General features: G+C 38.5%; 1 protein-coding gene across 3 annotated transcripts in view; it reads left to right on the forward strand.

Annotated features, from left to right (window-relative positions):
• Window positions 1–18486, forward strand: part of atp13a3 (ATPase type 13A3) — a 77898-nt gene extending 59412 nt beyond the window's left edge. For 2 of the 3 annotated variants that reach the window (XM_031902119.1, XM_031902121.1), the window contains 11 exons: window positions 78–157; window positions 1866–1908; window positions 3438–3547; window positions 4329–4425; window positions 5602–5674; window positions 6913–7090; window positions 8309–8475; window positions 9927–10015; window positions 12032–12112; window positions 15100–15189; window positions 16525–18486. In XM_031902119.1, the coding sequence (XP_031757979.1) occupies window positions 78–157; window positions 1866–1908; window positions 3438–3547; window positions 4329–4425; window positions 5602–5674; window positions 6913–7090; window positions 8309–8475; window positions 9927–10015; window positions 12032–12112; window positions 15100–15189; window positions 16525–16722 (1206 nt within the window). In that variant the 3' untranslated portion in view covers window positions 16723–18486. The remainder of the gene's footprint in view (window positions 1–77; window positions 158–1865; window positions 1909–3437; window positions 3548–4328; window positions 4426–5601; window positions 5675–6912; window positions 7091–8308; window positions 8476–9926; window positions 10016–12031; window positions 12113–15099; window positions 15190–16524) is intronic. The other variant, XM_031902120.1, reaches the window with a different exon arrangement.
• The last annotated feature ends 4408 nt before the right edge of the window (window positions 18487–22894 follow it).

Consider the following 22894-nt stretch of genomic DNA (forward strand, 5'->3'; position numbering starts at 1 on the left):
CTTTGTTGTTTTTTTTTTTTTTTTTTGTGGCTCTTGAAACTGTGCACATTTTCCTTACTCCTGTAATTTTCTTTTAGTTGGTATTACATGGTACGGTTTTTGCACGTATGGCACCTGATCAAAAAACCCAGTTGGTAGAAGAGTTGCAGAATGTTGAGTGAGTATAACCATTTATTGCAAATCTATGATGCATTTCATGCATGCTCAGCGTACTGCTTTTTGCTATCTGAAACACTGCAGGTCTATCTAAGTGGGTTTTTTTAAGAATCTTTAAAAAAAAAAAAAAAAAAAAAAAGCCCTGATAACTGCATTAGGGTAGGTACACAGTGTAAAAATGTGGGGCCTGAATTGATTATGGTGAACACCTACGTCAAAGGAATACTGTCATGGGAAAACATTTTTTTTTTTTTTTTCCCAAAATGCATCAGTTGGAAATCCTGTATGGAAATCGTTTTTTTTTTTTTTAAAGTGCTAACAGTTTTTTTCTATTTAATTTTAAAATTCCACATGGGGCTAGCCGTGTTCTTCATTTGCCAGGGTGCCACAGCCATGTGACTTGTACTCTGATAAACTTCAGTCACACTTTACTGCTGCTCTGCAAGTCGGAGAGATATCACCCCCTCCCTTTCCCCCCCAGCAGACGATCAGCAGAACAATGGGAAGATAGCAAGATAGCAGCTTCCTGACACCTGTTTTTCTACAAGTGATAGATCAAATAGCTCTCAATAGTAAAAAATCCAAGTCCTGCTCATGACTCCTCCAGTTACATGGGAGTAGAAAAAACAATAGGTTATCTGAAGGCCGTTTTAATGTGTAGCACTGACTTCTTCTGAAAGCTCAGACTCACAATTCACTGAGATGGCTGCTTACACACCACTATTACAACTAAAAAAAAAAAAAACAGGTAGAGTGTTTTTTTTTTTTTTTGCTATATGAAAAGTGTAATTTAGAAATAAAAGTACACCATAAAAATCAAGACCGAATCCCTTTAAAGGACAAGGAAAGGCAAAGTCACTTGGGGGTGCCAAAATGTTAGGCACCCCCAAGTGACTTTAATTGCTTACCTTGTACTCCGGGCAGGTGACCCTGTTAGGAGAAAACAGCACCAGCCCGGGGTACCTGTAGCACATCGCTTCCTCCTTCCTGCTTCGTTAAGCTGTGACTGCGAGTTAGGCGCATGCGCATTAAAGTGAAAAGCCGACTTCTCTGTTAAAGTTCGGCTTTTCACTCTACTGTGCATGCGCGCGCGGCAATACAGGAAGGAGGAAGCGATGCAGGTACCCCGGGCTGGTGCTGTTCTCTCCCAACAGGGGCACCAGCCTGGGTTAAAAGGTAGGTGATTAAAGTCACTTGGGGGTGCCTAACATTTTGGCTCCCCCAAGTGACTTTGCCTTTCCATGTCCTTTAAGGTAGTTTAATAATAAGTAAACCTTTTTTTTTTTTTCTTCGATCTGTAAAATTACTCTAAACAGCCTCCAGAATTACCTACCTTTGTCCCTGCATTCAGTCAGACCTGGCTCCTGAGTTACAAGTTGAAATCTCCTGCTTGTTTCCTTTGCTTCCTTGTGCAGAGTGAAGCCCTGCCCCCACTTCCTGTTCAGTGTCCTCATCAAAAAAAAAAAAAACAACCTGCCCATTCACAGACTGGCTGCTGCTACCTCCAGGCATGCGTAGAAGGCTCTCCACTTCAACTACAGTAGGCCAAGTGATGAGGGAACTGAACAGGAAGTGGGGGCGAGGCTTCACTCTGCACAAGAAAGCAAAGGAAAGGAGCAGGAGATTTGTTTTTTAATGTCCTTCTCTTTTTTTATTTATTTACAGTATTACTATAGAAAGTTCTAAAATAACTTTGTTTCCTGTTATAGTTATTATGTTGGGATGTGCGGAGATGGAGCAAATGATTGTGGTGTAAGTATTTTACTTTACAAAAAATTGTGTTTGTATCTGCTGTAACTATGTGTATATAGTAATGGACAGTAGGGGAGATGGCCTTCCCATAATTCAGACCTTTCTGGATTTGTGGAAAAGAGATGCCATACCTGTATACCAAAACTTAGTTCCACAGAAGAGCCAAAATAACCTCCACCCCATCCCCTGCACAAGGTACTGTTTTAATATTGAGTGTGTGTTTTCTTTAATATAAAAAATATCTTGACCACATAGTGCTTAGACTTGATTGTTTGCATTTTATTCCAACATCTGCAATTTAAAATAGAGGTAAAATATGTGAAACCACATAGTTATGTTTCTTTAACCCAAAAATGAGTGTAGAGACTGAATTCACACTTGCTTTCTGCAACTGCTACTGTATTAAATAAGGCATAATATACACAACATCAATACATAAAGTACTGGATAGTGCATCTGACACCTAAGGCTTAATAACTTTACCTGTATGGTTACCAAATATTAGCATTGTAGGAGGCCAGGATCCAAAGAGAAATATATTCCCAATTCTTTTGCAGTTTATAGTTATTTTCCTCCTCCTCATTTACTTTGTCGTATCTCTTATCCGGAGAAGAGACCATCCCTAGCCCTATGGAAGGAAAATGTGCTAAGGAATGTGCCATATTTCCTTTGTCTCAAATTCTAGAGATCATTTGGTTACTCTGCTGCTGACCGGACCTTATTAACCTTATCTGTACCAACCAGAATCATTATCTTCAACTTCTGTGGTGCTACAACTGGTCTGTCTCAAAGTAGCACTAATAACAGTAGTATGTGTTTTTCTAGGTCACCTGGGCCATTATCCATTAGTTTTCCTTTGTTTTTTTACCACTTTGTTCATGTGCACAGTTGCAGTGTTGTTTAGATTGCAGTGTCTTTATTTAAATATTGTCTGCACCATACTTAATTTCCACTGCAATTGATTATTGGTGAACAGAATCTATTCAAGCTGAAAGTGATGTGCTATGAAATGACTTTACTAGTCACTTTTTATATGCCCATGGATCATCAACCACAGTTCAAGATTTCTGGGGCTGCCAGCAGTAGTTGTGGATTGTAATTCATTGAAGAGATTATGGCTGCAGCAGGGCCACTATTAAAAATAAAAATATAATGGGGCCTCATACTTAGTTGCAGTTTTCTCCTCCCCAGGGAGGCTAGGTTATTAGCCCACTGCCTTGCAGCCTTCCCTGCCAACTAAGTAAAGTGGGGCCACAAGTTGGAAAAAAAAACCTACTCAAATAATATGTCACTGTCCTGATCTGCCTAGGTGCCCACCCATTTAGTCTAAACCCTTTTGTTTTTTATTCTGGACCATTGCTTCTTTCAGGGCCCCCAGCTGTGACTGGACACTGATAGGACTGTTTTTGTGTGATACTGTTTTGTGTATACATCTGCATACTAGGTCCTTATTCCAGATTAGCTGTTTGTGGTAAAGTTCCCAGTTCACCCATTGGCAGTCGAATAACATGAATTGTGTGTCTTGGCAGGCACTGAAGAGAGCCCATGGGGGAATATCACTGTCTGAGCTAGAAGCATCTGTGGCGTCACCTTTCACTTCTAGGACTCCCAGCATTTCCTGTGTGCCAAACCTTATCCGGTATTGTATATTCTCTCTCTGCAAATGTATTTCCCTAATGGCTCTTCATAAATTCTGCATTTACAGCCGTGCTGCTTTATTTTCCTGTGCTGCTACAGTTAAAGACTTCATTTCAGTTTTAACATGCTTTTGGAATAGCAAAAAAAGCCGCATAGCTGAGTAAATCTGCAGTAAATGCTAAACGTCTGAAGAATTTCAGAATTCACAATTAAACATAGAGGCTTATAGGGAAACGGCTAGAACTCTTTTTATTTGTACCAACTTTTCTCATTTTAGGAATTTTTATATTTATATATACTGAGGATTTTTCTTTGGTGTTTATGCTGCTAATACAAAAGTTCTGCTCACAAAATACTTAAACTTTGCACACCATATGCTTTCCATGCCAATGACAGGATTTCTACAGGCTTTTTTGTGGCTTCATTCCCTGCCTCTTTCTAGGCTACTTAGATGGCCCTGCACAACACCGCCTCAATAAGGGTAAAATCAGTAGTTGGGATGTGACCAGTGACTTCCATTGTTGTGCTTTAAACTCCAGTGGCTAAGCTATAGGCCGTAGGTTATTCCTTGAAAGTGGAAATAGTAGCAGGGAAACTGGGTTTCCTTTACAAGATTCTTTGAGCAGTAGGGTCTGATTTAAAATGGTATTCTTGTGGATAATTGTGTGCCTATAGTTACTTTTTCAAGGGTCAGTCAGGAAAATACAATGGGACATAAATATGTGTGAGCACAGTGATGTCTTGTGGGAATGTTTGATGTGAGGCTGTTCTTTGTTTTACAGGGAAGGGCGTGCAGCTTTAATTACATCTTTCTGTGTGTTTAAATTTATGGCTCTGTACAGTCTCATCCAGTACTTTTCAGTTACCCTGCTCTATTCTGTAAGTAAATCCATCCGTTTATATTAATGGTGTGTGATAGTGATGTTTTATGTGTACATCTGCACAACTTGCAGATCCTCCATTGAATATCATATTAACATTTGCTATGAAAAATAGCTACTACTGTATTTCCTACTTAATCTATTACCTATTATCAAAGCTACTGCTTTAAACCTGTACAAGTGATAGATTTATAAATTATGTGGTCTGAGTAATTGTGACCATACATGTAGGTATTTGACTGATCAGCACGCTGGCTAAAGAGGACAGATACCATGTACCATATACTGCATGGAGGAAGGGAAAGGGAGCTATGGCTTCTGCCAAAGCACCATAAAATAGTAGATATAGTGCACTGGCAGATACAGTATTTTTAACCTGCCAGATTCCTTGGTCAATTATATCCATAATACATCCATATTGTTTGGGATAGGGGTGCTGCTGTAACACATATATGTATCGTACCATATTTGCAGTACCTGTTGGTCTAGCTTAGGGTATTATTGCTAGTGGACTTTGCTTCCTGGCCAGGCATCCAGGGGTCAATCTCCGTTACTTTAATAGTTTAATAATTACTTCAATTCCATTGGGCTTTCCACTTAACTGATCGGGAACTGATCAGGGCCGTGAAGTATATATATATATTTTGTTTGCTGTAACAAGTAGCACCTGCCAAACATAGCCTGTGTCGTACCATGTAAAATGCAGTGTGACCTCAAGGTATATATATATATATAGCTGGAAAATACACATAAGAGAGACTTGTATAGACCTAAATACAACCATATTTCAAGCGAGTTTTTATGTGTATATGCTATATTTAAAGCGTGTTGAAAAACATTTTCTTTTTAAAAGAATATATAAAATAATTTCTCTGCAATAAATGTTCTGTTTTATTTAAGAGATTTTAGCTCTGTAATTCTATTTTCTATGTAAATGTGTGCCATATTTCCCTTTTTAAACTTTAATGGCTTTATTTAAACTGTGTTCGAGCCTATGAAGTTAACATCCAGCAAAGGTAACATTATATTTTAATGAATAAAAATGTTTTTTGTTTTTTTTGATGTTGCTGAACTTTAAATAAAACTTCATAGTGCAGATACTAGAATAATACATTGATAATGTGTTCAGCACTGTTATGTTATTAAAAGCGTGTGCCATTTTCCTGCCTTCTAGATCCTCAGCAACTTAGGGGACTTCCAGTTTCTCTTTATTGACCTGGCAATCATACTTATTGTTGTCTTTACAAGTAAGTGTTCAATAAATAGACTGGATCTTGATAAATCCATGTTCTAATACATTAACTTGTCATGAGCGCCTACATGGTTGATTTCACAGGCTTTCCACTTCTGTATGTTAATTTCCATGTATTCATTGTTTTATTTCCCCAAGAGCTGAATAATTCTTAATTGACTGGGCTCTTGACGATATTTTTGGGCTGCAGTTTGCCTAAGCCACTGTAGTTTGGTTGGCTTTCTGGTCACAAATAATGGTGCCCATACATATCCACTCATTAGGTGAGGGGATGAGTCAGTATGGGATGTCTTTTGGGCATAGTCGGTTATAGCCAGAAAACTCCCTAGATTTTTTCATAATCTGTTCAGTGTGATAACACGAATCTATGCCAACATAAGTATCTCTCTAAAGCAGGCACAATTCTGCAGAAAAGTGCAAGGTCATAGTTGTCTTTAGTAGAGATGCACCGAACCCACTTTTTTGGGTTCAGCCGAACCCAACCCAACGGATTCGGATGCATACCGGACCGAATCCTAATTAGCATAATGATAATTAGGACCAGGAAGGGTTAAAAATCGACGCACGTGGTGAAAATGTTTCCCCTATCATTTTACCCTTCTGGATGCTAATTAGCATATGCTAATTCGGATTTGGTTTGGCCAGGACTGTGGATTCGGCCAAAACTGAACCCAACCAAAAATAGCTGAATCCTGGCTGAATACCGAACCGAATTTGGTGCGTCCCTAGTCTTTAGTTTAATGCTGGGAATGTAATGAGATATGTAATGAGATAGAAATATATCGTCATTATCTGTGTAGTGCCACACTAACAGAGCTTTAACATTCTTCACATTTAAAGTATACCATACTTGTCTTTCATGCTTATTTTCTCTTTTTCCCTTCATGTGGTATGGTGCTGGCAGTGTGCGTGCAGCCTTTTATTTAAGCTTCAGAATTTACAGCTGTTTATGAGCACATTTTTCCTTTATATCACCTTGCTACCAGGACCATAACACATAACATTCACATAGCATCTTTATGGGAACATTCAGAATTTATTTACTCTGTGTAGCTACAAAGTAATTTGTTTTAAAAGGACTGAGTGCACAATACATTCTGTTGCATTTCTTGAAAATGTTGTTTCAGGATTGCTTGTCCCATGGGATAAGATTGTGAGAAACTTTACCGACTAACATTACCTTCCTAAAAAAAATTTTTTTTTTTTTAAATTTTTTATGAACTTTAATTGCAGTGAGTTTGAACCCTGCCTGGAAGGTACTGGTGGCACAAAGACCTCCCTCTGGTCTTATCTCAGGACCCCTGCTTTTTTCTGTCTTATCTCAAATCCTCATCTGCCTTGGGTTTCAGACCTGGGCTTTCCTTTGGGTCAAAGAACAGCCCTGGTATGAAGTGTGGATTCCTAATTCAAAGTAAGTCACCAATCAGATTCCCATTGTCTTAAACTGACCTAAACTTGTAATATATACATAGGGATGCACCAAATTAACTTTTTTTCAGATTCAACCTAATACTTAATATTCCAGATTTCAGCTAAATCCCGAACTATACCTGAAACATAACTTGCATATAAACAATTTAAGCATGTGAAAAAAGGCCAGCTTCTGTTCTCAGGTTGTCTAAAGTTTGTTTAAAGAGAACTAAACCCTGAAACACAAATATGATCGTGAACAAATTGTGTTGACTTTTCCCTTATTTTTCTATGTTTTGTATCTCTTTTAATTTGAATAATCGTGAATGATAGAGGTTATTGGTGAAAATTAGATATGTGAAAATTAGTATTATGATTTAGTTGTAAATTGTTTTATTACCAATAGGGGTGATTGTTAAATGTTTATGGTAACTTAATAACTGATAATGCTTCATATAGTTTCCTGTATTGCTTAACCTATCTAATGACCTAGTCTATTAAGTGAATTTATACCCAAGGCTTGATTAAGGGGCCAGAGGTCTCCGAAATCTCACTGAAATGGTGCTATCAGTACACTAATACGCAGACGTTATCTATTGATTTCTGTGTAATGTTTTGTAAATATAAACACATAAACAAACTTTTTTTTGTCTGTGTGTCACACTAAGTATGTATAGTTTTATGTAAATACCTAAAAACATAGCATATTTTCAAAAGCACCCCATCAGAAATAAGCAAAATTTGGAAGTAACCAAAACAAGCAGTAAATTGACCTTAGAAACCCTTATTTTGATGGGGGGGGGGGGGGGTAGACTAACTTTACTAACAAATTAAAAATGGGTACATATTGACTCAGAGTTTTACTGCATGTTATCTAAGAATGCCAAAGGTCTTCTTAAAAATTTGATTCGCCATGTGCAAAGGCTTACAAAAGTATGTGGCATGTAAAGACCCCAAAATGAAAATTGTGCAAGGTGTATTTTTATGGCTGACGCTTTGCCTTATGCTTAACAAGAACCCTGCTTTATGAGTTTTATGCTTTTACACCCAGAAATGCCTCAGAGCTACTATCTATGTTGATTTGGTCCATTTATCCACAGGTCATAGATTCTATGATCTCTGGCAAAGCTCTACAGTGATTTGAATATGCTTATCTGTCCTCTGTTTCTATTGTAAATGCAAATCTCCAGTGTGATTTTTTTTTTTTTTCTTTCGACAGTGTGTGCAATGTGTCTGCTGATCTACACTATGACAACCATACTGATGAGCACAACATCAAGAATTACGAAAACACAACACTTTTCTATGTCTCCAGCTTCCAGTACCTCATAGTGGCAATCGTGTTTTCCAAAGGAAAGCCATTTAGACAGCCCAGCTACAAAAACTGTATGTTTCTAATGTTATTCACTGATAATTATATACCTTATAGTCATACTGCCTCTTTCTTTGAGGGCCCACTGTATACAAAGCCTCTTCATTGTAAAATGTTTGCTGAGAGAGGTTTAAACTCGCAATAAGATGCTTGTAAAGAAGAATGCAGACGTTTTTGTTTCTTCTTTAAAGGGATTCTGTCATGATTTTTATGGTATCATTTTTATTTCTAAATTACACTGTTTTTTTAGTTGTAATATTGGTGTGCAGGCACCATCTCAGTGCATTGTGCCTGAGTCTGAGCTTTCAGAAGGAGGCAGTGCTACACAATAGAACTGCTTTCAAGTAACTTATTTTTTTCCTACTCCCATGTAACTGGAGGAGTCGCAATTTCTAACTATTGAGGGCTATTCTGATATCTACTGGGAGCTGCTACCTTGCTTCCTTCCCATTGTTTTGCTGATTGGCTGCTGGGAGTGGGGTGACATCAGTCCAACTTGCAGCTCAGCAGTAAAGTGTGACTGAAGTTTACCAAAGCCACGTTCACATGGCTGTGGCACCCTGAGAAATGAAGAATATGGCTAGCCCCATGTGAACTTTCAAAATTAAATATAAAAAAAAATAAAAAATCTGTTTTTGAAAAACAAATTTCAATGCAGGATTCTGTTGGAGAATCTCTATTAACTGATGCGTTTTGGAAAAAAAAAACATGTTTTTCCATGACAGTATTCCTTTAAATAAATGGTACTATGTTGTATTTAATGTTTGGTATATATCATATAATTTAATGTAGTGTGTATTGGTACTGTACACTTTCTCAAATACATTAATATTGCAACCATCGTACAAATATTACAATAAAAAAAAATATGCACCTTGACAAAGATTAAGTGCCACATGTTAAGAAAGAGGTCCTAGGACTGAACAGCCTACGGTCTCAGTTGACTCAAGGTGTGCTAGAACAGTTCTAGTAGTGTTGCCTTGTTGTTTCTTTGATCCAGCTTTTTTAACTATATGCTAAGCAGCATTAACATTAGCTTTGGTGCTAAATATTTTTCAAAGTATTCCTCATACCTATAGATAAGACTGAGGGATCAGTACTATTTGCTGACTTTGTCACAACTTGGGCTGTGAATGCAGCCCTCGTTAAAAATAATCAGCCAGGTTTGACCCACCACCTGAATCGAGAATTTGGGCAGATTCTCTAGTTTGGCAAACTAACAGATCAAGTGGACATATCCATTTATAGCCAGTTTAATTGTTTCTTTTGATTAACAAAACGATTCTTGTGCCCTTTTGTTTGCTTTTCCTGGTTTTTGAGTTTCAGGTCTAACAGGTATCCTTTAATCCACTCTGTTGCTGCACATAATGGCTTAAAAAATGAATGTCTGGGCAGCAAGTTTATTCATCTTGTGTATCTCATTTTTCTCTCTCTCTCTCTCTCTCTCTCCCTCTCTCTCTTACAGGGTTTTTTGTTGTATCTGTGTTGGGTCTGTACATCCTAATATTATTCTTCATGCTGTATCCCATTACACCGGTTGATGATTTCTTTGAGGTTAGTGTTTATGTGTATATGTAGGGCTAAACATATTACAAAAAAAATAAATAAATAACAAACATACGGTAACATACTGTAACATACATGTGCATTGCTGTACTCAATAAAAGCTAGTAATGTGTAGTTGAAATTCTTCTCCTATTTCATTTCTTTAGGTCTATATCATGCAGCAGTTATAGCTATAATGTTTGCTCAGAATTGATTGCTCAGATCACTGGACTGCTCAGAGTATACGATGCAGTGATCAAAACACTTATATCCACTGACCATTACATTCCCTTTTTGTCTGAATGGGAAATACCTGGTCCATACTTACCTAGAAATGAATTACAAATTGGTAGCTAGTTTTAGGAAGAAATGTTTTATCTGCTAATATAGTAAGCCTTTCTGAGTGGACTGCATTACTGCTTGTACTATATATTTGGGACAAGCCCCAGTGTTCCATTGCAACCTTCCTGTGTGAGTTTCTGAGAGTTGTACTTCTACATCTTTAGTGTCCTAGGTAGTCTGTCCTTAAGTTGAGCCAACCCAAACATACAATAAGTCACAATATATCAGGGCTGTGGAGTCGGTAGATAAATTCTCAGACTCCTCAGTTTCTGATACTTCCGACTCCACGACTCCGACTCCTCTGTTTTTAATATGCTAATGTATTTTATACATCCAGGAAGGGGAAGGGGCACTTAAAACACAACTGAACTGATAATAAACTGATAGACAATTTTATCTATACTCCTACTTCTAATGATTTCCCTCGAATCCCATAGTCATGTTTAAAGTTTAAGCTAACATTACAGCTGAATTACAGCAGTTTTTCAAATGTTTTAAAGCTTCAGTCTTAAAGGAACAATAACACCAAAAAATAAAAGAGCTTTAAAGTAATAAAAATATAATGCACTGTTGCCCTGCACTGGTAAAACTGGTGTGTTTGCTACGGTAACACTACTATAATTTATATAATAAGTTGCTGTGCAGCCCCGGGGGCAGCCATTCCTGCACTGGTACAGCTGGGGTGTTTGCTACAGAAACCCTACTATAGTTTATATAAATACCCCGCTGTGTAGCCCCGGGGGCAGCCATTCCTGCACTGGTACAGCTGGGGTGTTTGCTACAGAAACCCTACTATAGTTTATATAAATACCCCGTTGTGTAGCCCCGGGGGTTTCTGTAGCAAACACCCCAGCTGACTGGTGCAGGAATGGCTGCCCCCGGGGCTACACAGTGGGGTATTTATATAAACTATAGTAGGGTTACTGTAGCAAACACCCCAGCTGTACCAGTGCAGGAATGGCTGCCCCCGGGGCTACACAGCGGGGTATTTATATAAACTATAGTAGGGTTTCTGTAGCAAACACCCCAGCTGTACCGGTGCAGGAATGGCTGCCCCCATACTACACAGCAGCAGCTTATTTATATAAACTAAAGTAGATTTTCTGAAGTAAACACACTGCAGAGGAGCAGATTATATTTTAGTTACTTTTATACACTTTCATTCTTTTGTGTTACTGTTCCTTTAAACTATTGACTACCCATTCCATTCATGTATACAAGTATTTCTAGTCCTGCAAATTTTTTTTACTTAACGCACGACGCAGTGGAGCTGCCGCACCTTAACTGTGCGTTAGGTCCCATTTAGTGAAGCATACAGTCAATGAAAAGCTTCAAGGTCGCTCAACGTGTTCGTTTATGCACTGCGTGCATTGGGCTTTATTCTTATAGCAGAGAAGTAATTAATTATGACTGGTTGTGAATTGGGACATTTAAACTTGCTTTATTTTTTTTTTTTATTCCCATTTAAATTGAGTCGGAGTCGGTTCATTTTTTTCCGACTCCAGGTACCCAAAATTGCCTCCGACTCCTCGACTCCGACTCCACAGCCCTGCAATATATTATGGTACCCTGAATTGCAGAGTCAGTCTATGAATCAAGATTAAGCCCAACTCCTTAAAAGAGCAGGCCCACTTGTTAAAATGTATCCTTATGCACTGAATTTTTTATTTCTTTCTTTTCTAGTTGGTCTGTGTTCCCTTTGAGTGGCGTATTAAAATGCTCATCATTATTGTTATCAATGCTGCTGTATCAATTTTGGTAGAGGTAAGAAATTGTCTATTCTTGTGGTTAGTTGAGGGCTATAGACACTTGTTAAGAACCAGAATAGAAATGGTATTTTTGGCCTGTGTCTGCTTTGTTACATTTTGCAACTGCTGTAGGTACTGGGTTTGATGCATAGGCCCAATTCTATGTCTTGGAACCGAACATAGCATCACAGATATATGCATTTGATCTTATCCTTTAACTGGAAATGCTTTAATAGCACATGACTTCATGTTTACAACTACTTTAGCATGCTGCATTTACCAACGCCAAAAGTATGGGTTGTATGTGCAAGAACTGCAGTGCTACTGCCATGGCAGCTATAAACAGCTTATTTGTTTTTTCTTCCAGTAGTGCATTGCTGCTTTCCATTCATAAAACCATTTAATTGTTGCCTTGCTAAATAATTTGTGCACCAGTCTCTTGTAATAACTTGTTTAGCATTGGGGATGACCTATCAAAATACATAAATTGTAATTTTAATTATACACCTTTATTAAGAAAACAGCACGGTCCTAGTCTATATTATGCCAAAAGTTGCTTTTTTCACTTTTTATAATGCACACCTGTACTCTTGTCGTCTTTTGTGGCTCAAAATGAGAGCCACTAAAAAAATCTGCTTTTGTATAGGTGCATTATGTTTTATGTCATGGCTTAATTTTGTTTTTTATATATGCACAGTACAATTTAATTTGGCTTGAATTAATTTACTGATCACTTCTTCAGCAGCATTAAATTTTCATATTTTGTGTCAAGAACTTTTAAATTATATCTCTTACGGAGGATTTTAAAAGTTAAAATGTGTGTGTACATTATTTTTAAGTTCCACTACATTGCTTTCCATCAATTCCCTCTGTATTCATCTGCATCTCCTTACTGACTTTCATGCAAAAGATTTTAGTATCTGTCTTCTAGCATTTACTTTCTTTCATTTCTGTCCTTTTCCCTTCCTAACCTTTTCGGTTAATTAGTATACACTCAGTACATAGATTCATATTGATAACTACGCCATGCCTGTAACTGGCACTACACAAAGGAGTGAATAGGAGTGGATCTGCTATCCTACAAAATGCAGGTGGAGAATAGTGGATTTGCCCCATGTGCTCCTTACCTTAGGGCAGTGCTGTCCAACTGGCGGCCCGCGGGCCGCATGCGGCCCGCGACCCCCCTCTGTGTGGCCCCCCACCTGTCTGGCTGCTTTGATGACTTACCTTTGAGTAAGCATTAAATGGTATCAGTACTGAGATTAACTGGCCCCCTCCATGGTTCTCACCTCAGATTCAGGCTGTAATCCCCCTGTATTGTTTAAAAATGTAATCCCCTGTGTTTTTCACACCTTTTAATACCTGCATTGTTCATCCCCTGCAGTGTTCACACCTCAGGCTCAGGCTGTAATCACTCCCATTGTTCACTTCTTCACACCTCAGACAGGTACTGTAGGCACATACAGCCAGCATAGGGCAGGTAGAGTATGGCACATACAGCCAGCATAGGGCAGGTAGAGTATGGCACACACAGGCAGCATAGGTCAGGGAGGGTATGGCACACACAGGAAGGGTAGGGCAGGCAGAGTATGGCACAAACAGGAAGGGTAGGGCAGGCAGAGTATGGCACACACAGGAAGGGTAGGGCAGGCAGAGTATGGCACACACAGGCAGGGTAGGGCAGGCAGAGTATGGCACACACAGACAGCATAGGGAAGACAGAATATGGCATACACAGGCAGGGTAGGGCAGGCAGAGTATGGCACACACAGGCAGGGTAGGGAAGGCAGAGTATGGCACACACAGGCAGGGTAGGGCAGGCAGAGTATGGCACACACAGGCAGGGTAGGGAAGGCAGAGTATGGCACACACAGACAGCATAGGACAGGCAGAGTATGGCACACACAGACAGCATAGGACAGGCAGAGTGCTGCCTGTGTGTGCCATACTCTGCTTGCCCTATGCTGCTTGTGGGAGGTGAACCTGGCAGGGGTTTGTTGTGGGAGTTTGTTAGCAGTTGGAAATAGCCATTAAATGGTCCCAAAGGTGTGTAATTATGTACTGGGGGTTGCTCTGCTATCCACAGGGGAGGAGGAGGCATATGGAATTTAAGGGTATATCTTAATATGACATAATTCTTTCACATATGAATGATGGTTGATATCCCCACAGTAAGGACCAAGCATTTGGGATTTTGCTGTGCTACCACCATTGTGATAAAATAGGTGTGGTTTGAAGTGGGTGTGGTTTCAAAAAGGGGAGTGGTCAAAACTGGCTTCCATTAGCGGCCCTCCACCATGTATGCTAGAGAAATTCCGGCCCTCGGCACCGTAGAAGTTGGACAGCACTGCCTTAGGGCAATGTCACAGGGGTGAATCCAAGTATTTCCAGCTCAGTGAGTAGGCTAGGCTTGGAATAGCCCCCCATTCATTTCACACACTTTTGGGTGCACTTGCAGGTTATGGTTTTATTGCATTAGCCAGCATTTTTGAGTGATAATTGCCTGACCCATGAGCTTACCTAAAAACACACAAAATCCACCCGTGTTATCCTGGTGCTGCCTTCATTTGTCAGCACTTCTGAAATAGACTTCTTGCTCTGTGTTGGAAGGCGCTTTCAGTGTTATATGAAAGTACAAGCACACTTTTATTGGTATACACTTGGTATAATATGCATGCACATGTTGTATTAGACACACTCCAAAAGTTGTCCTCAAGTTTGCTGTTAACCAAGAATGCACATTTCACAGCTGCTTTTAATCATAAATATCACATTTCCCTTCCAATCTCCCTCACTGCATAAATTGTTTGTATCGAATTTTAAAATCCTTACGTATGCATATGCACTGAACATTGTGTGTTTAATTCCAGATAATGAGAGCAGTGAGATGGTGCTCTCTGAATGCTAGCCTTTCAATTCTCATATAATTTGCATGTTTTTTTTTTTTTCTTCAATGATGAACTGGTCCTTTTAATTGTTCCCACCACCCATAATTTCTCACAGAATTTCGTCCTTGACATGCTATTGGGGAAGCTTGTGTTCAGCCGAGACAAGCAAGGAGAAACCCAGCTCATGATCACCCACCCCCCACAGGTTGGAAAGCCACTGTTCATACGCATTAGGACAGTTTTCTCACTGCGTTCCTCATTGTGACTTGCATCAGCTACTGTGCCTTGTCTTCTGTTATCTCTGTTTGAGAACTTCTGCCTCTATAACATGTGTGGAGGCATTTGCTGGGACGCTTTTGTGCCTGTTGTGATCCTGCATGTTTTCATGTCCCCTAAATCTACAAACATGTCTCTTGTTTTATTAACCAATTTTTTAATAATTGTATGATTGATCATACAGGGCCTTTAGTGTATATAGCACAGGGCCTTTATGGCATATTGCATAGTACATATAAAATATGACTTGGAGGGTGTGCTTCCAAAAGTAGAGTCAAAGGCAAATTGTTTAAAAAAAAAAAAAAAAAAAAACACTTTTACAAAGAAATGCTGAATACTACAGTATTGCACTCTCTATGGTATGAAAAGTTATTATAATCTGAACTTTAAAGTTGGAGTATCATAACTTTACATATACTGGCAATGAAATACTTCGAATTTTGTCTTTAAATGTAATGTATTTTGAGATAAATGTAATGTATTTTAAGTTAAAGCAAAAAGATATTTTGCTTTAACTTACCTCCACCCCCATGCTTTCCAGAATCGGCACTCCTTTCATTGCTGCTTCTGCACTGCAACTGATTTCTTTCTATTCAGACAACACGGTCTCGGGTTTGACTGAATAGAAAGAAATAATTTAATATCAATAAATTATTAAAATGCATGTATATAACAATGTACTTATACAGTCATTTCAGGGGTATTTAGCCTTTAAGGGGCAGATTTATTAAAGCTCACCACAGCAAAATTGCCCCACTTCCTATAGGATTTTTAGAGGTGTATTTATCAATGGGTGAAAGTTAGGGTTCACCATTTGATAAATACATTTCTAAAAATCCCTTACAAATAGTGGGTGGGTAAATGTTTCTGCGGTGAGCTCTCATTTTAACACTTTGATAACATTTACTAATCCACAAATCCGATTCACGAATGGGAAAAAATCGTATTGGAAACGAAAATTTCGTAAGATCGCAAATATCACGAAAATGCTTACGAAAAAATCGTATTAGTCACGATAATATCTTATTGGCGATCCGAAAGTCACGAAATTTTCGTACCGAACAATTGTAAACAGCGGTAAAACCTTTCCGATTTTTTCGTGCAAACGTCCGAAAAAGTTGTGCGGACGCCCGAAAAAATCGGCGAAAATACGTTCGGAGCGTTCGTGCTTTTGTAAATGTGCCCCCAAGTGTTAGACATGAAGCAAGACATGAGGAGGGACCTTATAATTTACACTGAACTAAAGCTTCCTTTCTTCTTATAGGGTGGCATTGACCGGTTCGCCGGGGGGGTTTTCTCCTGGCTTTGTTCCTGTAGAAAGAAGACACCCAAAGCCAAATACATGCACTTAGCACAGAAACTATTAGTTGATCCAGACTGGCCACCAAAGCCAAGAACAACAACGGAAGCGAAAGCGACAACACAAGCAAATGGCGATTACCAAATCATCACTATGACGTAGCAGTGATTGTCGGCGTCCCTGTATTTACATATTTATTGCGTTTTTTCCCCCTTTGTGTACCCTTAATTCCAGATGAATCTTTTAGAGTTCTGTTCAATCCAATTGACCATTGATGAATTTTTCTAAACAGTAATTGAAGCTTTGGAGTGCTTCTGTCCAGGAACTGGATGTGGCCATGAATATATCTCCCACTGTCACCCGAGTGGATCTCCAGAAATAAAATCTGTGCAGCACTTTTTTGCTTGGCAACAAAAATAACTACCAACACAGCATTTCTTTCCCCCTGCCTTTCAGTAGAACCAAGGAATCACATAACAGTTCCTCCTGGAAGCAATATTGGTTTTTGCTTTTACATCATTTTCATAACAAAAAGAAAATCAGTATTTCATGAAAAGTTTCTCCTGCCATTTGGGCCAATGACATGCTGCCTGGTGCTGTTTGTTTCTGTGCTGTTTGGTGACAGCGTCTGTAAGCTTCTAGTTTTTGCTGCAGTTCTTTCGTAACACTGACCACTCTGAGGTAAAATCTTGTTTTAAAGTATTGGCGCAAACAGTATTCTTACTAATGGGATTTAGTAGCAACCCTGAAGGGGCTGCACTGTATTCAGTACTTGAAGCTAACTTGTACTTTCACAGCTGCATCAAGCAGAGCACAAACATAATGGTGGCATTAATCATACTTTTTGCACTTCTTATCGCATTCCTTCCCATTTTAAAGGTTACAATACCTTTTGGCCAATGTTCCCTCTAATGTCTTTTTGGGTGCGTAAATATTATTTGATATGTTTGCTTTTAAAACTCACACACAGAAGTAAGTGGGTCAGAATAAGTACAAAATTTACATGTTTCCACGTCATGCAGTTTTTGTGCAAGCCACAAAATTTGCTGTGTATGCTGGCCATAAAATGTGTGCACCAGCACGGCTTAGAGGGAACATTTCCTCTGTCCTATGTTTGCTTTCCTTTAAATAGTTAAGTAAAGTATAAAGGTTTCAGTATGTATAGCTTGCCTCAGATTTCATAATTACATTAAATTAGTGTTAGTTTGGTCTGTGGCAAAGCAAGCAAAATGCTAGCCCCTCCGACTAATACAACTATAGAGAAAATGCAAGCAATAACTTTATCATTTATTCTTTACGGAGTATCTAAGAGAAAACAAATTGAAAACAAAATAATCGGTCTATAAATAGGGTTTATTTTCCATTTTTATAGGCCATAAGAAGTGACATGTAGATCTTGCCCTGGCAGTAGAAGCTTTTAAGTTGTATTTTTTTGTCCATAAACTAAACATGTAAAGTGTTTGTGCATGAAACATCTGATCCCTCTGTAAAACGATTCCCAGTACAAGTTCTAATTCTGTAGGTGTGTCTTTATAAAACACAACCTGAACTTTATGTTCCTTATTTGTTTCTTTGCTATATCTATGCATTTTGGACCTTAGAGCTGTGAATTCTATGACAACAAATTGATGTGGGTTCAGTCTTACCACTGACCATTAAGCAAACCATTTTATTCTTTCCAGGCACTAGAGGGTTAAAGGTCACTTTAAAACCCTTTAAAGCTCGATGACCTATGAGATATGGTTTTGTGGGGTGAAGGCTTCTGGTTAGTGAACTGCAGGGCAGTTTATCAGAAAGCCTTCATCTGGAGAAGTTGATTTAGGCCAACATCTGTGGCAAGATTTTAGATTCATGAGCAGTTTCCTGACATTTTAAATGTTGAATCTCACAATATTCGATATCTAGGATTTACTGTTACTGTCAGCCTAACAATGTCTGAAATCGTTGCTGATTTCTCAGTGTATCAATATCACTGTACATAAATAGCCAGTCATGCACTGTACCTGCTTCATACCCAAAGAAGTAGTCTTGCCAGGGTTTGGCCTAGTGAGTAAGTTTTCTTGTTGTAGTAGACGTGTCTTTAGCTATCTACTGTATAAATACAGTATGCATTGTACAGAAGGATGCAGGGGTTCTCGCAACACATCAATATCAGTATAATCTTTCAGCAGTTCTTTGAGAGTGTGAGTGTGTGTGAAAATGTTTTTACTGAAGTTATTTGTTACTTTGTCTGATATCCATGTATTCTCCATTAAAGGAGAAGAAAAGGTAAATACAGCCATAAAAACTTACAGAACTGCTTAGTCCTCAATGAAAATACCACATTTATACCCTTTCATTCTGTATACATGATCTTCTGTGTCAGACTTCCTGGTCTTCAGGGCACGGCACAAGTCTGCTCAGTTTGCTTCTCTCTCCCTTCCCTCTCTGCTGAATCTGAGCTGAGAGCTGTTCACTGCCTGCAGGCTGCTGCCTGGAAGTGAAGTCAGACCAAGCTAAAATGGCAGCTGCTACCTTAAACAGAGAGAGCTTCTATGGCTGTTTACTCAGGTATGGTAAGGCATTCAGCAGAATAAATATAGCGTTCTAGCTTGCACTATTGTGGCTAATCTATTGGCAATAAAATGCCAAAATGCCTTTCCTTCTCCTTTAACATGAATGCCTGTTGGATACTGTAACCATAGTATTCTGGTGTTTGGGCATTCATCAAATGAAATAGCACAAGATGGACCAAGAATGATTGGGGTGTTGTAAGCATGTTTATATCCGCATCTCTTACAGAAGACACACAAACTTTAACAGTCCCCATTGATGGTTGGGCCGGCCTTCTCTGTATGTGTACATCACCCTTTGTTATATTCATCATAGCACATATTACCATAGGCTTTTAATAACATCTAAAACATTTACCTTTGTGTGCAGCTAAGTGTTTTAATAGTTGGCCCAGGATATCAGATTTTTGGGTGGCCCAGTCTGACACTGACCCCTCCTTTTTATTTTATAGTAAAATTGATGGTTCTCAAATTAGCTGTGTGTAAAACTGTTGACATTTAACAGTTAACAAAATTTCAATTCTAGATCAACTGGGAAGTTTAATATGCTGCTGCATTTTTACTTAACCCTTTATGTGCCTGGAATGTTTCGTTTTAATTGGCTTTTGATGGACTAAAGCTTTCTTCCAACTTCAGCACAAGGTAACCTGCTTGCCCTTGTACTGAGAAGAAACGGCAGCTTTTCCACTTTGCTCCTAAGGGCTTTTAATTGTGGCCTTTAACCCTATAATGCTTTTTTTCCCCCAAAAGTAAGCAAGTCCTGTAAATACTTGTTTTCCTAAGATACAAATATAGATTTTTTTTTTGCCACCTGTAAACTGCTGATACTTTGCCTAAATTATCTCTTTATTCACCAGCTATACAAGAGTTCCTTGTTTTTCCTACTGCGTGTTGAGCTATGTTTGTACATACTGCTGGTTAAAGGAGCGCACAATTGTAAAATAATATCTGGCTTTCACAGGAAAACAAATTGATTAGTATATAATTATTAAATATATATATATATATATATGAATGATTTTGCTTTTTGTATTATTGGATACATTTGTAATGAATAGAAGTATCCCTCAGGGTTTTTAATTTATATTTTCTTTACTATAGAGCAGAATAATGATCCCCATTGCAGTAGTACTGCTTAATGATCCTAACACTAAGTGCAGTCAAGGTGAACTCCCCACTTAGCACAAGGGCTATTTCTCCAGTGACATATACTCAGTTATTGAAACTGGCATGTGTTTGTGTTTCACATCACCCCAGAATGTCAAAATTATGGTTAGTAGTACAGTTAGACATTCTATTTTTATTTGCTTACAGTAGGAATGTGAAAGTGTTGCTCTCCAGGTTTGTACTACTTCTTATATCATCGCTATATCCCCCACAACAACAGCAAACCACAGTGGGCCCTTGTAATGAAAGAAGTATCTGTTCATTTTTAATATTACAAAAGAATATGACCCAGTAACTCCTAGTTTTGTTGTCAAAGGTGAGAAAATGAACAAAGGCAGTTTGTGTTTTGCCAATAATATGACTACGAATTTCTATAAATAACACTGAAGCATTGCTTCATTTCTAAGTAAATGCCACTGGTTTCTTCTAGTCCTGCTAGTGACCTTGTCTCCACAAGTGACTATTGCTAATGTTAGATTTGGGGAAACTATTTTATATGTCTGTAAAGAATGCTGCAAATAATGCTTGATTAAAAGGTATAAGTCACATACAAGAGGGCTTTTATATAACCTACTTTTTATTATTACCGCGTTCGCTGCTATTTTGCTGAATACGTCCAGCGGCGAAGGAGTTAAACATGCAATTTCTTTCTTTTTTTTTTTTTTATCGCAAACTTATTTTATAATTATTGCAATAATTTATTTTATTTATTTCCCTATTCTGTGCTTTATTGTACTTTGTGTTTTTGTAGAGTGTATTGGGTTCAGTGATGCAGTATCCTTTTTGTATGGCGCAAGTCTTTCTGTGTTGGCTTTAGTTTCACCTTCAATCTGTTTGCACTGTAGAGAATGAGAACCTATTTTAAAGCACATATTTCATAACTTATTGAAGATGCATAGTACAAATTTGTGACATTGCTTATTTTTAGCTACTCTTTGAAAAAAGTGCACATTCTTACCTAGAAAAACAGAAGGGCAACTAGAGCCCTAGATTAAATGTGTATGTTGGATGCAAAATACTTGGACTAATATTGAAGAATAGGATCCCTCTGAAGAGCCATGTTGTCCACTGAAGCTTTTGACAAGCAGCATTCTTAGTAAGCAGTTAGATCATCCCAGAGCCCACTAACCATATGCAGTGAGACAAGGAAAAGTACTTTCTTACATTAAAACAATAAAGAGCTACAGGGACACATTTGGAGACATAACTCCACTCTGATAAGGCTGCTTTACCTCTGTGTTCAGTTCAGATTCTTCTACTGGGAGAATGAAAAGGCAGTTATATACATTTTGAAGAGGTCCAGAGTACCTCAAAGGCAACCAAAAGGGTTGCCCACTCCTTAGGCACCACTTTCAGAGGCAGAAGAATATTGTTATGATCTGAGGGGTAATCTGAGATTTCCCCTCACAGTTGGAGAATGTACGGTGGTAGTTGCCTTGTACATTCCAAAAACACTGGTTCATGTATTTGAAAAAGTTCCTATACACTTTAATTATAATTTGAACTGGCATGAAATGCACAAAAAAGGGCATGTTGCATTTGAACTACCACAATAAAGTGATCAGTACAGATCTAAACAATCATGGATGCACACAAATAAGGGATCAGCCAAGAGTTGCATTGGGTAGAAGCCCGAACTGCATCATGTTTGTTTGTTTTTTTTTTTGTTTTTTTTTTAAAACCTCCCCTAAATTTATAATTTACCATCAATAGTAATAATTCACATTACCAACCTCTCCACCCCAACTTTAGAAAAAATTGAAGTGAACATGAGCAGGCTGGCTGTGGCTTTGAGTTGGGAGTTTGAGTCAGAATTGATAGTGAGAGGGTGTTTAGAACATGCATCCATTTATACCAGCAGTCAGTGGATGCAGTTGCATATCATTTAATTGTTCAGCCTGTCTTTTTGTTTTTCCCCAACCATCATGTTAGAGTCCAAGCAGCTTCTATATTCATCTACCTGAGAATATCTTGTTGCCCACACTATAGCAAAAGTATATTAGATATCTGCATATCCGCTCTGTGTTTGGAATAGTTACAGTTGCTCAACATTCCAGTTGCTTTAAAGTTGAAGGCGTGAAGGGAATGATAATGTTATTTGTGCCTTGCATCTCCATCCTTTGTGCTTTGCTCCCTGCCATTACCCTTGCCTGTAAGGAAATGGATGCTGCATCTTTAAATAAACAAATTGCTGCTGTTGACGGTACCCTACTGTAAAGGAAAAGAGTATACATTAAGAGCTGTAAATATAACATCTGTATATAGCTGTGAAAATCATTTTGTGATTAAAGCCCTTTTAAATAAAAATACAAATGAACTGATGGTGGTGCCTACTTCTTTCCTTTTTGGTTGGCTCTGTGGTACCGTTTTTACTCACTTATTTCTATTTCCCCATGCAGTTAAATGTGCAAACTCACAATTCACTGATTCACAACTTGTTTAGCTAAAATCTTTGCTATAATTGCCACCAAGAGAGCTGATCTTCTCCCGATATCCCCCACCTACGGGTGGGTGATATCGGGTGCATTCAGGCTAATTCGAATTAGAACACCGGTAATAGGCGCAATCGGTTTGGGGTCTGCATCAACGAGCTGATGTGGTCCATGATCCAACTA

The sequence above is a fragment of the Xenopus tropicalis genome, chromosome 5 (assembly GCF_000004195.4).
Source record: "Xenopus tropicalis strain Nigerian chromosome 5, UCB_Xtro_10.0, whole genome shotgun sequence".
Classification (NCBI taxonomy): domain Eukaryota; kingdom Metazoa; phylum Chordata; class Amphibia; order Anura; family Pipidae; genus Xenopus; species Xenopus tropicalis.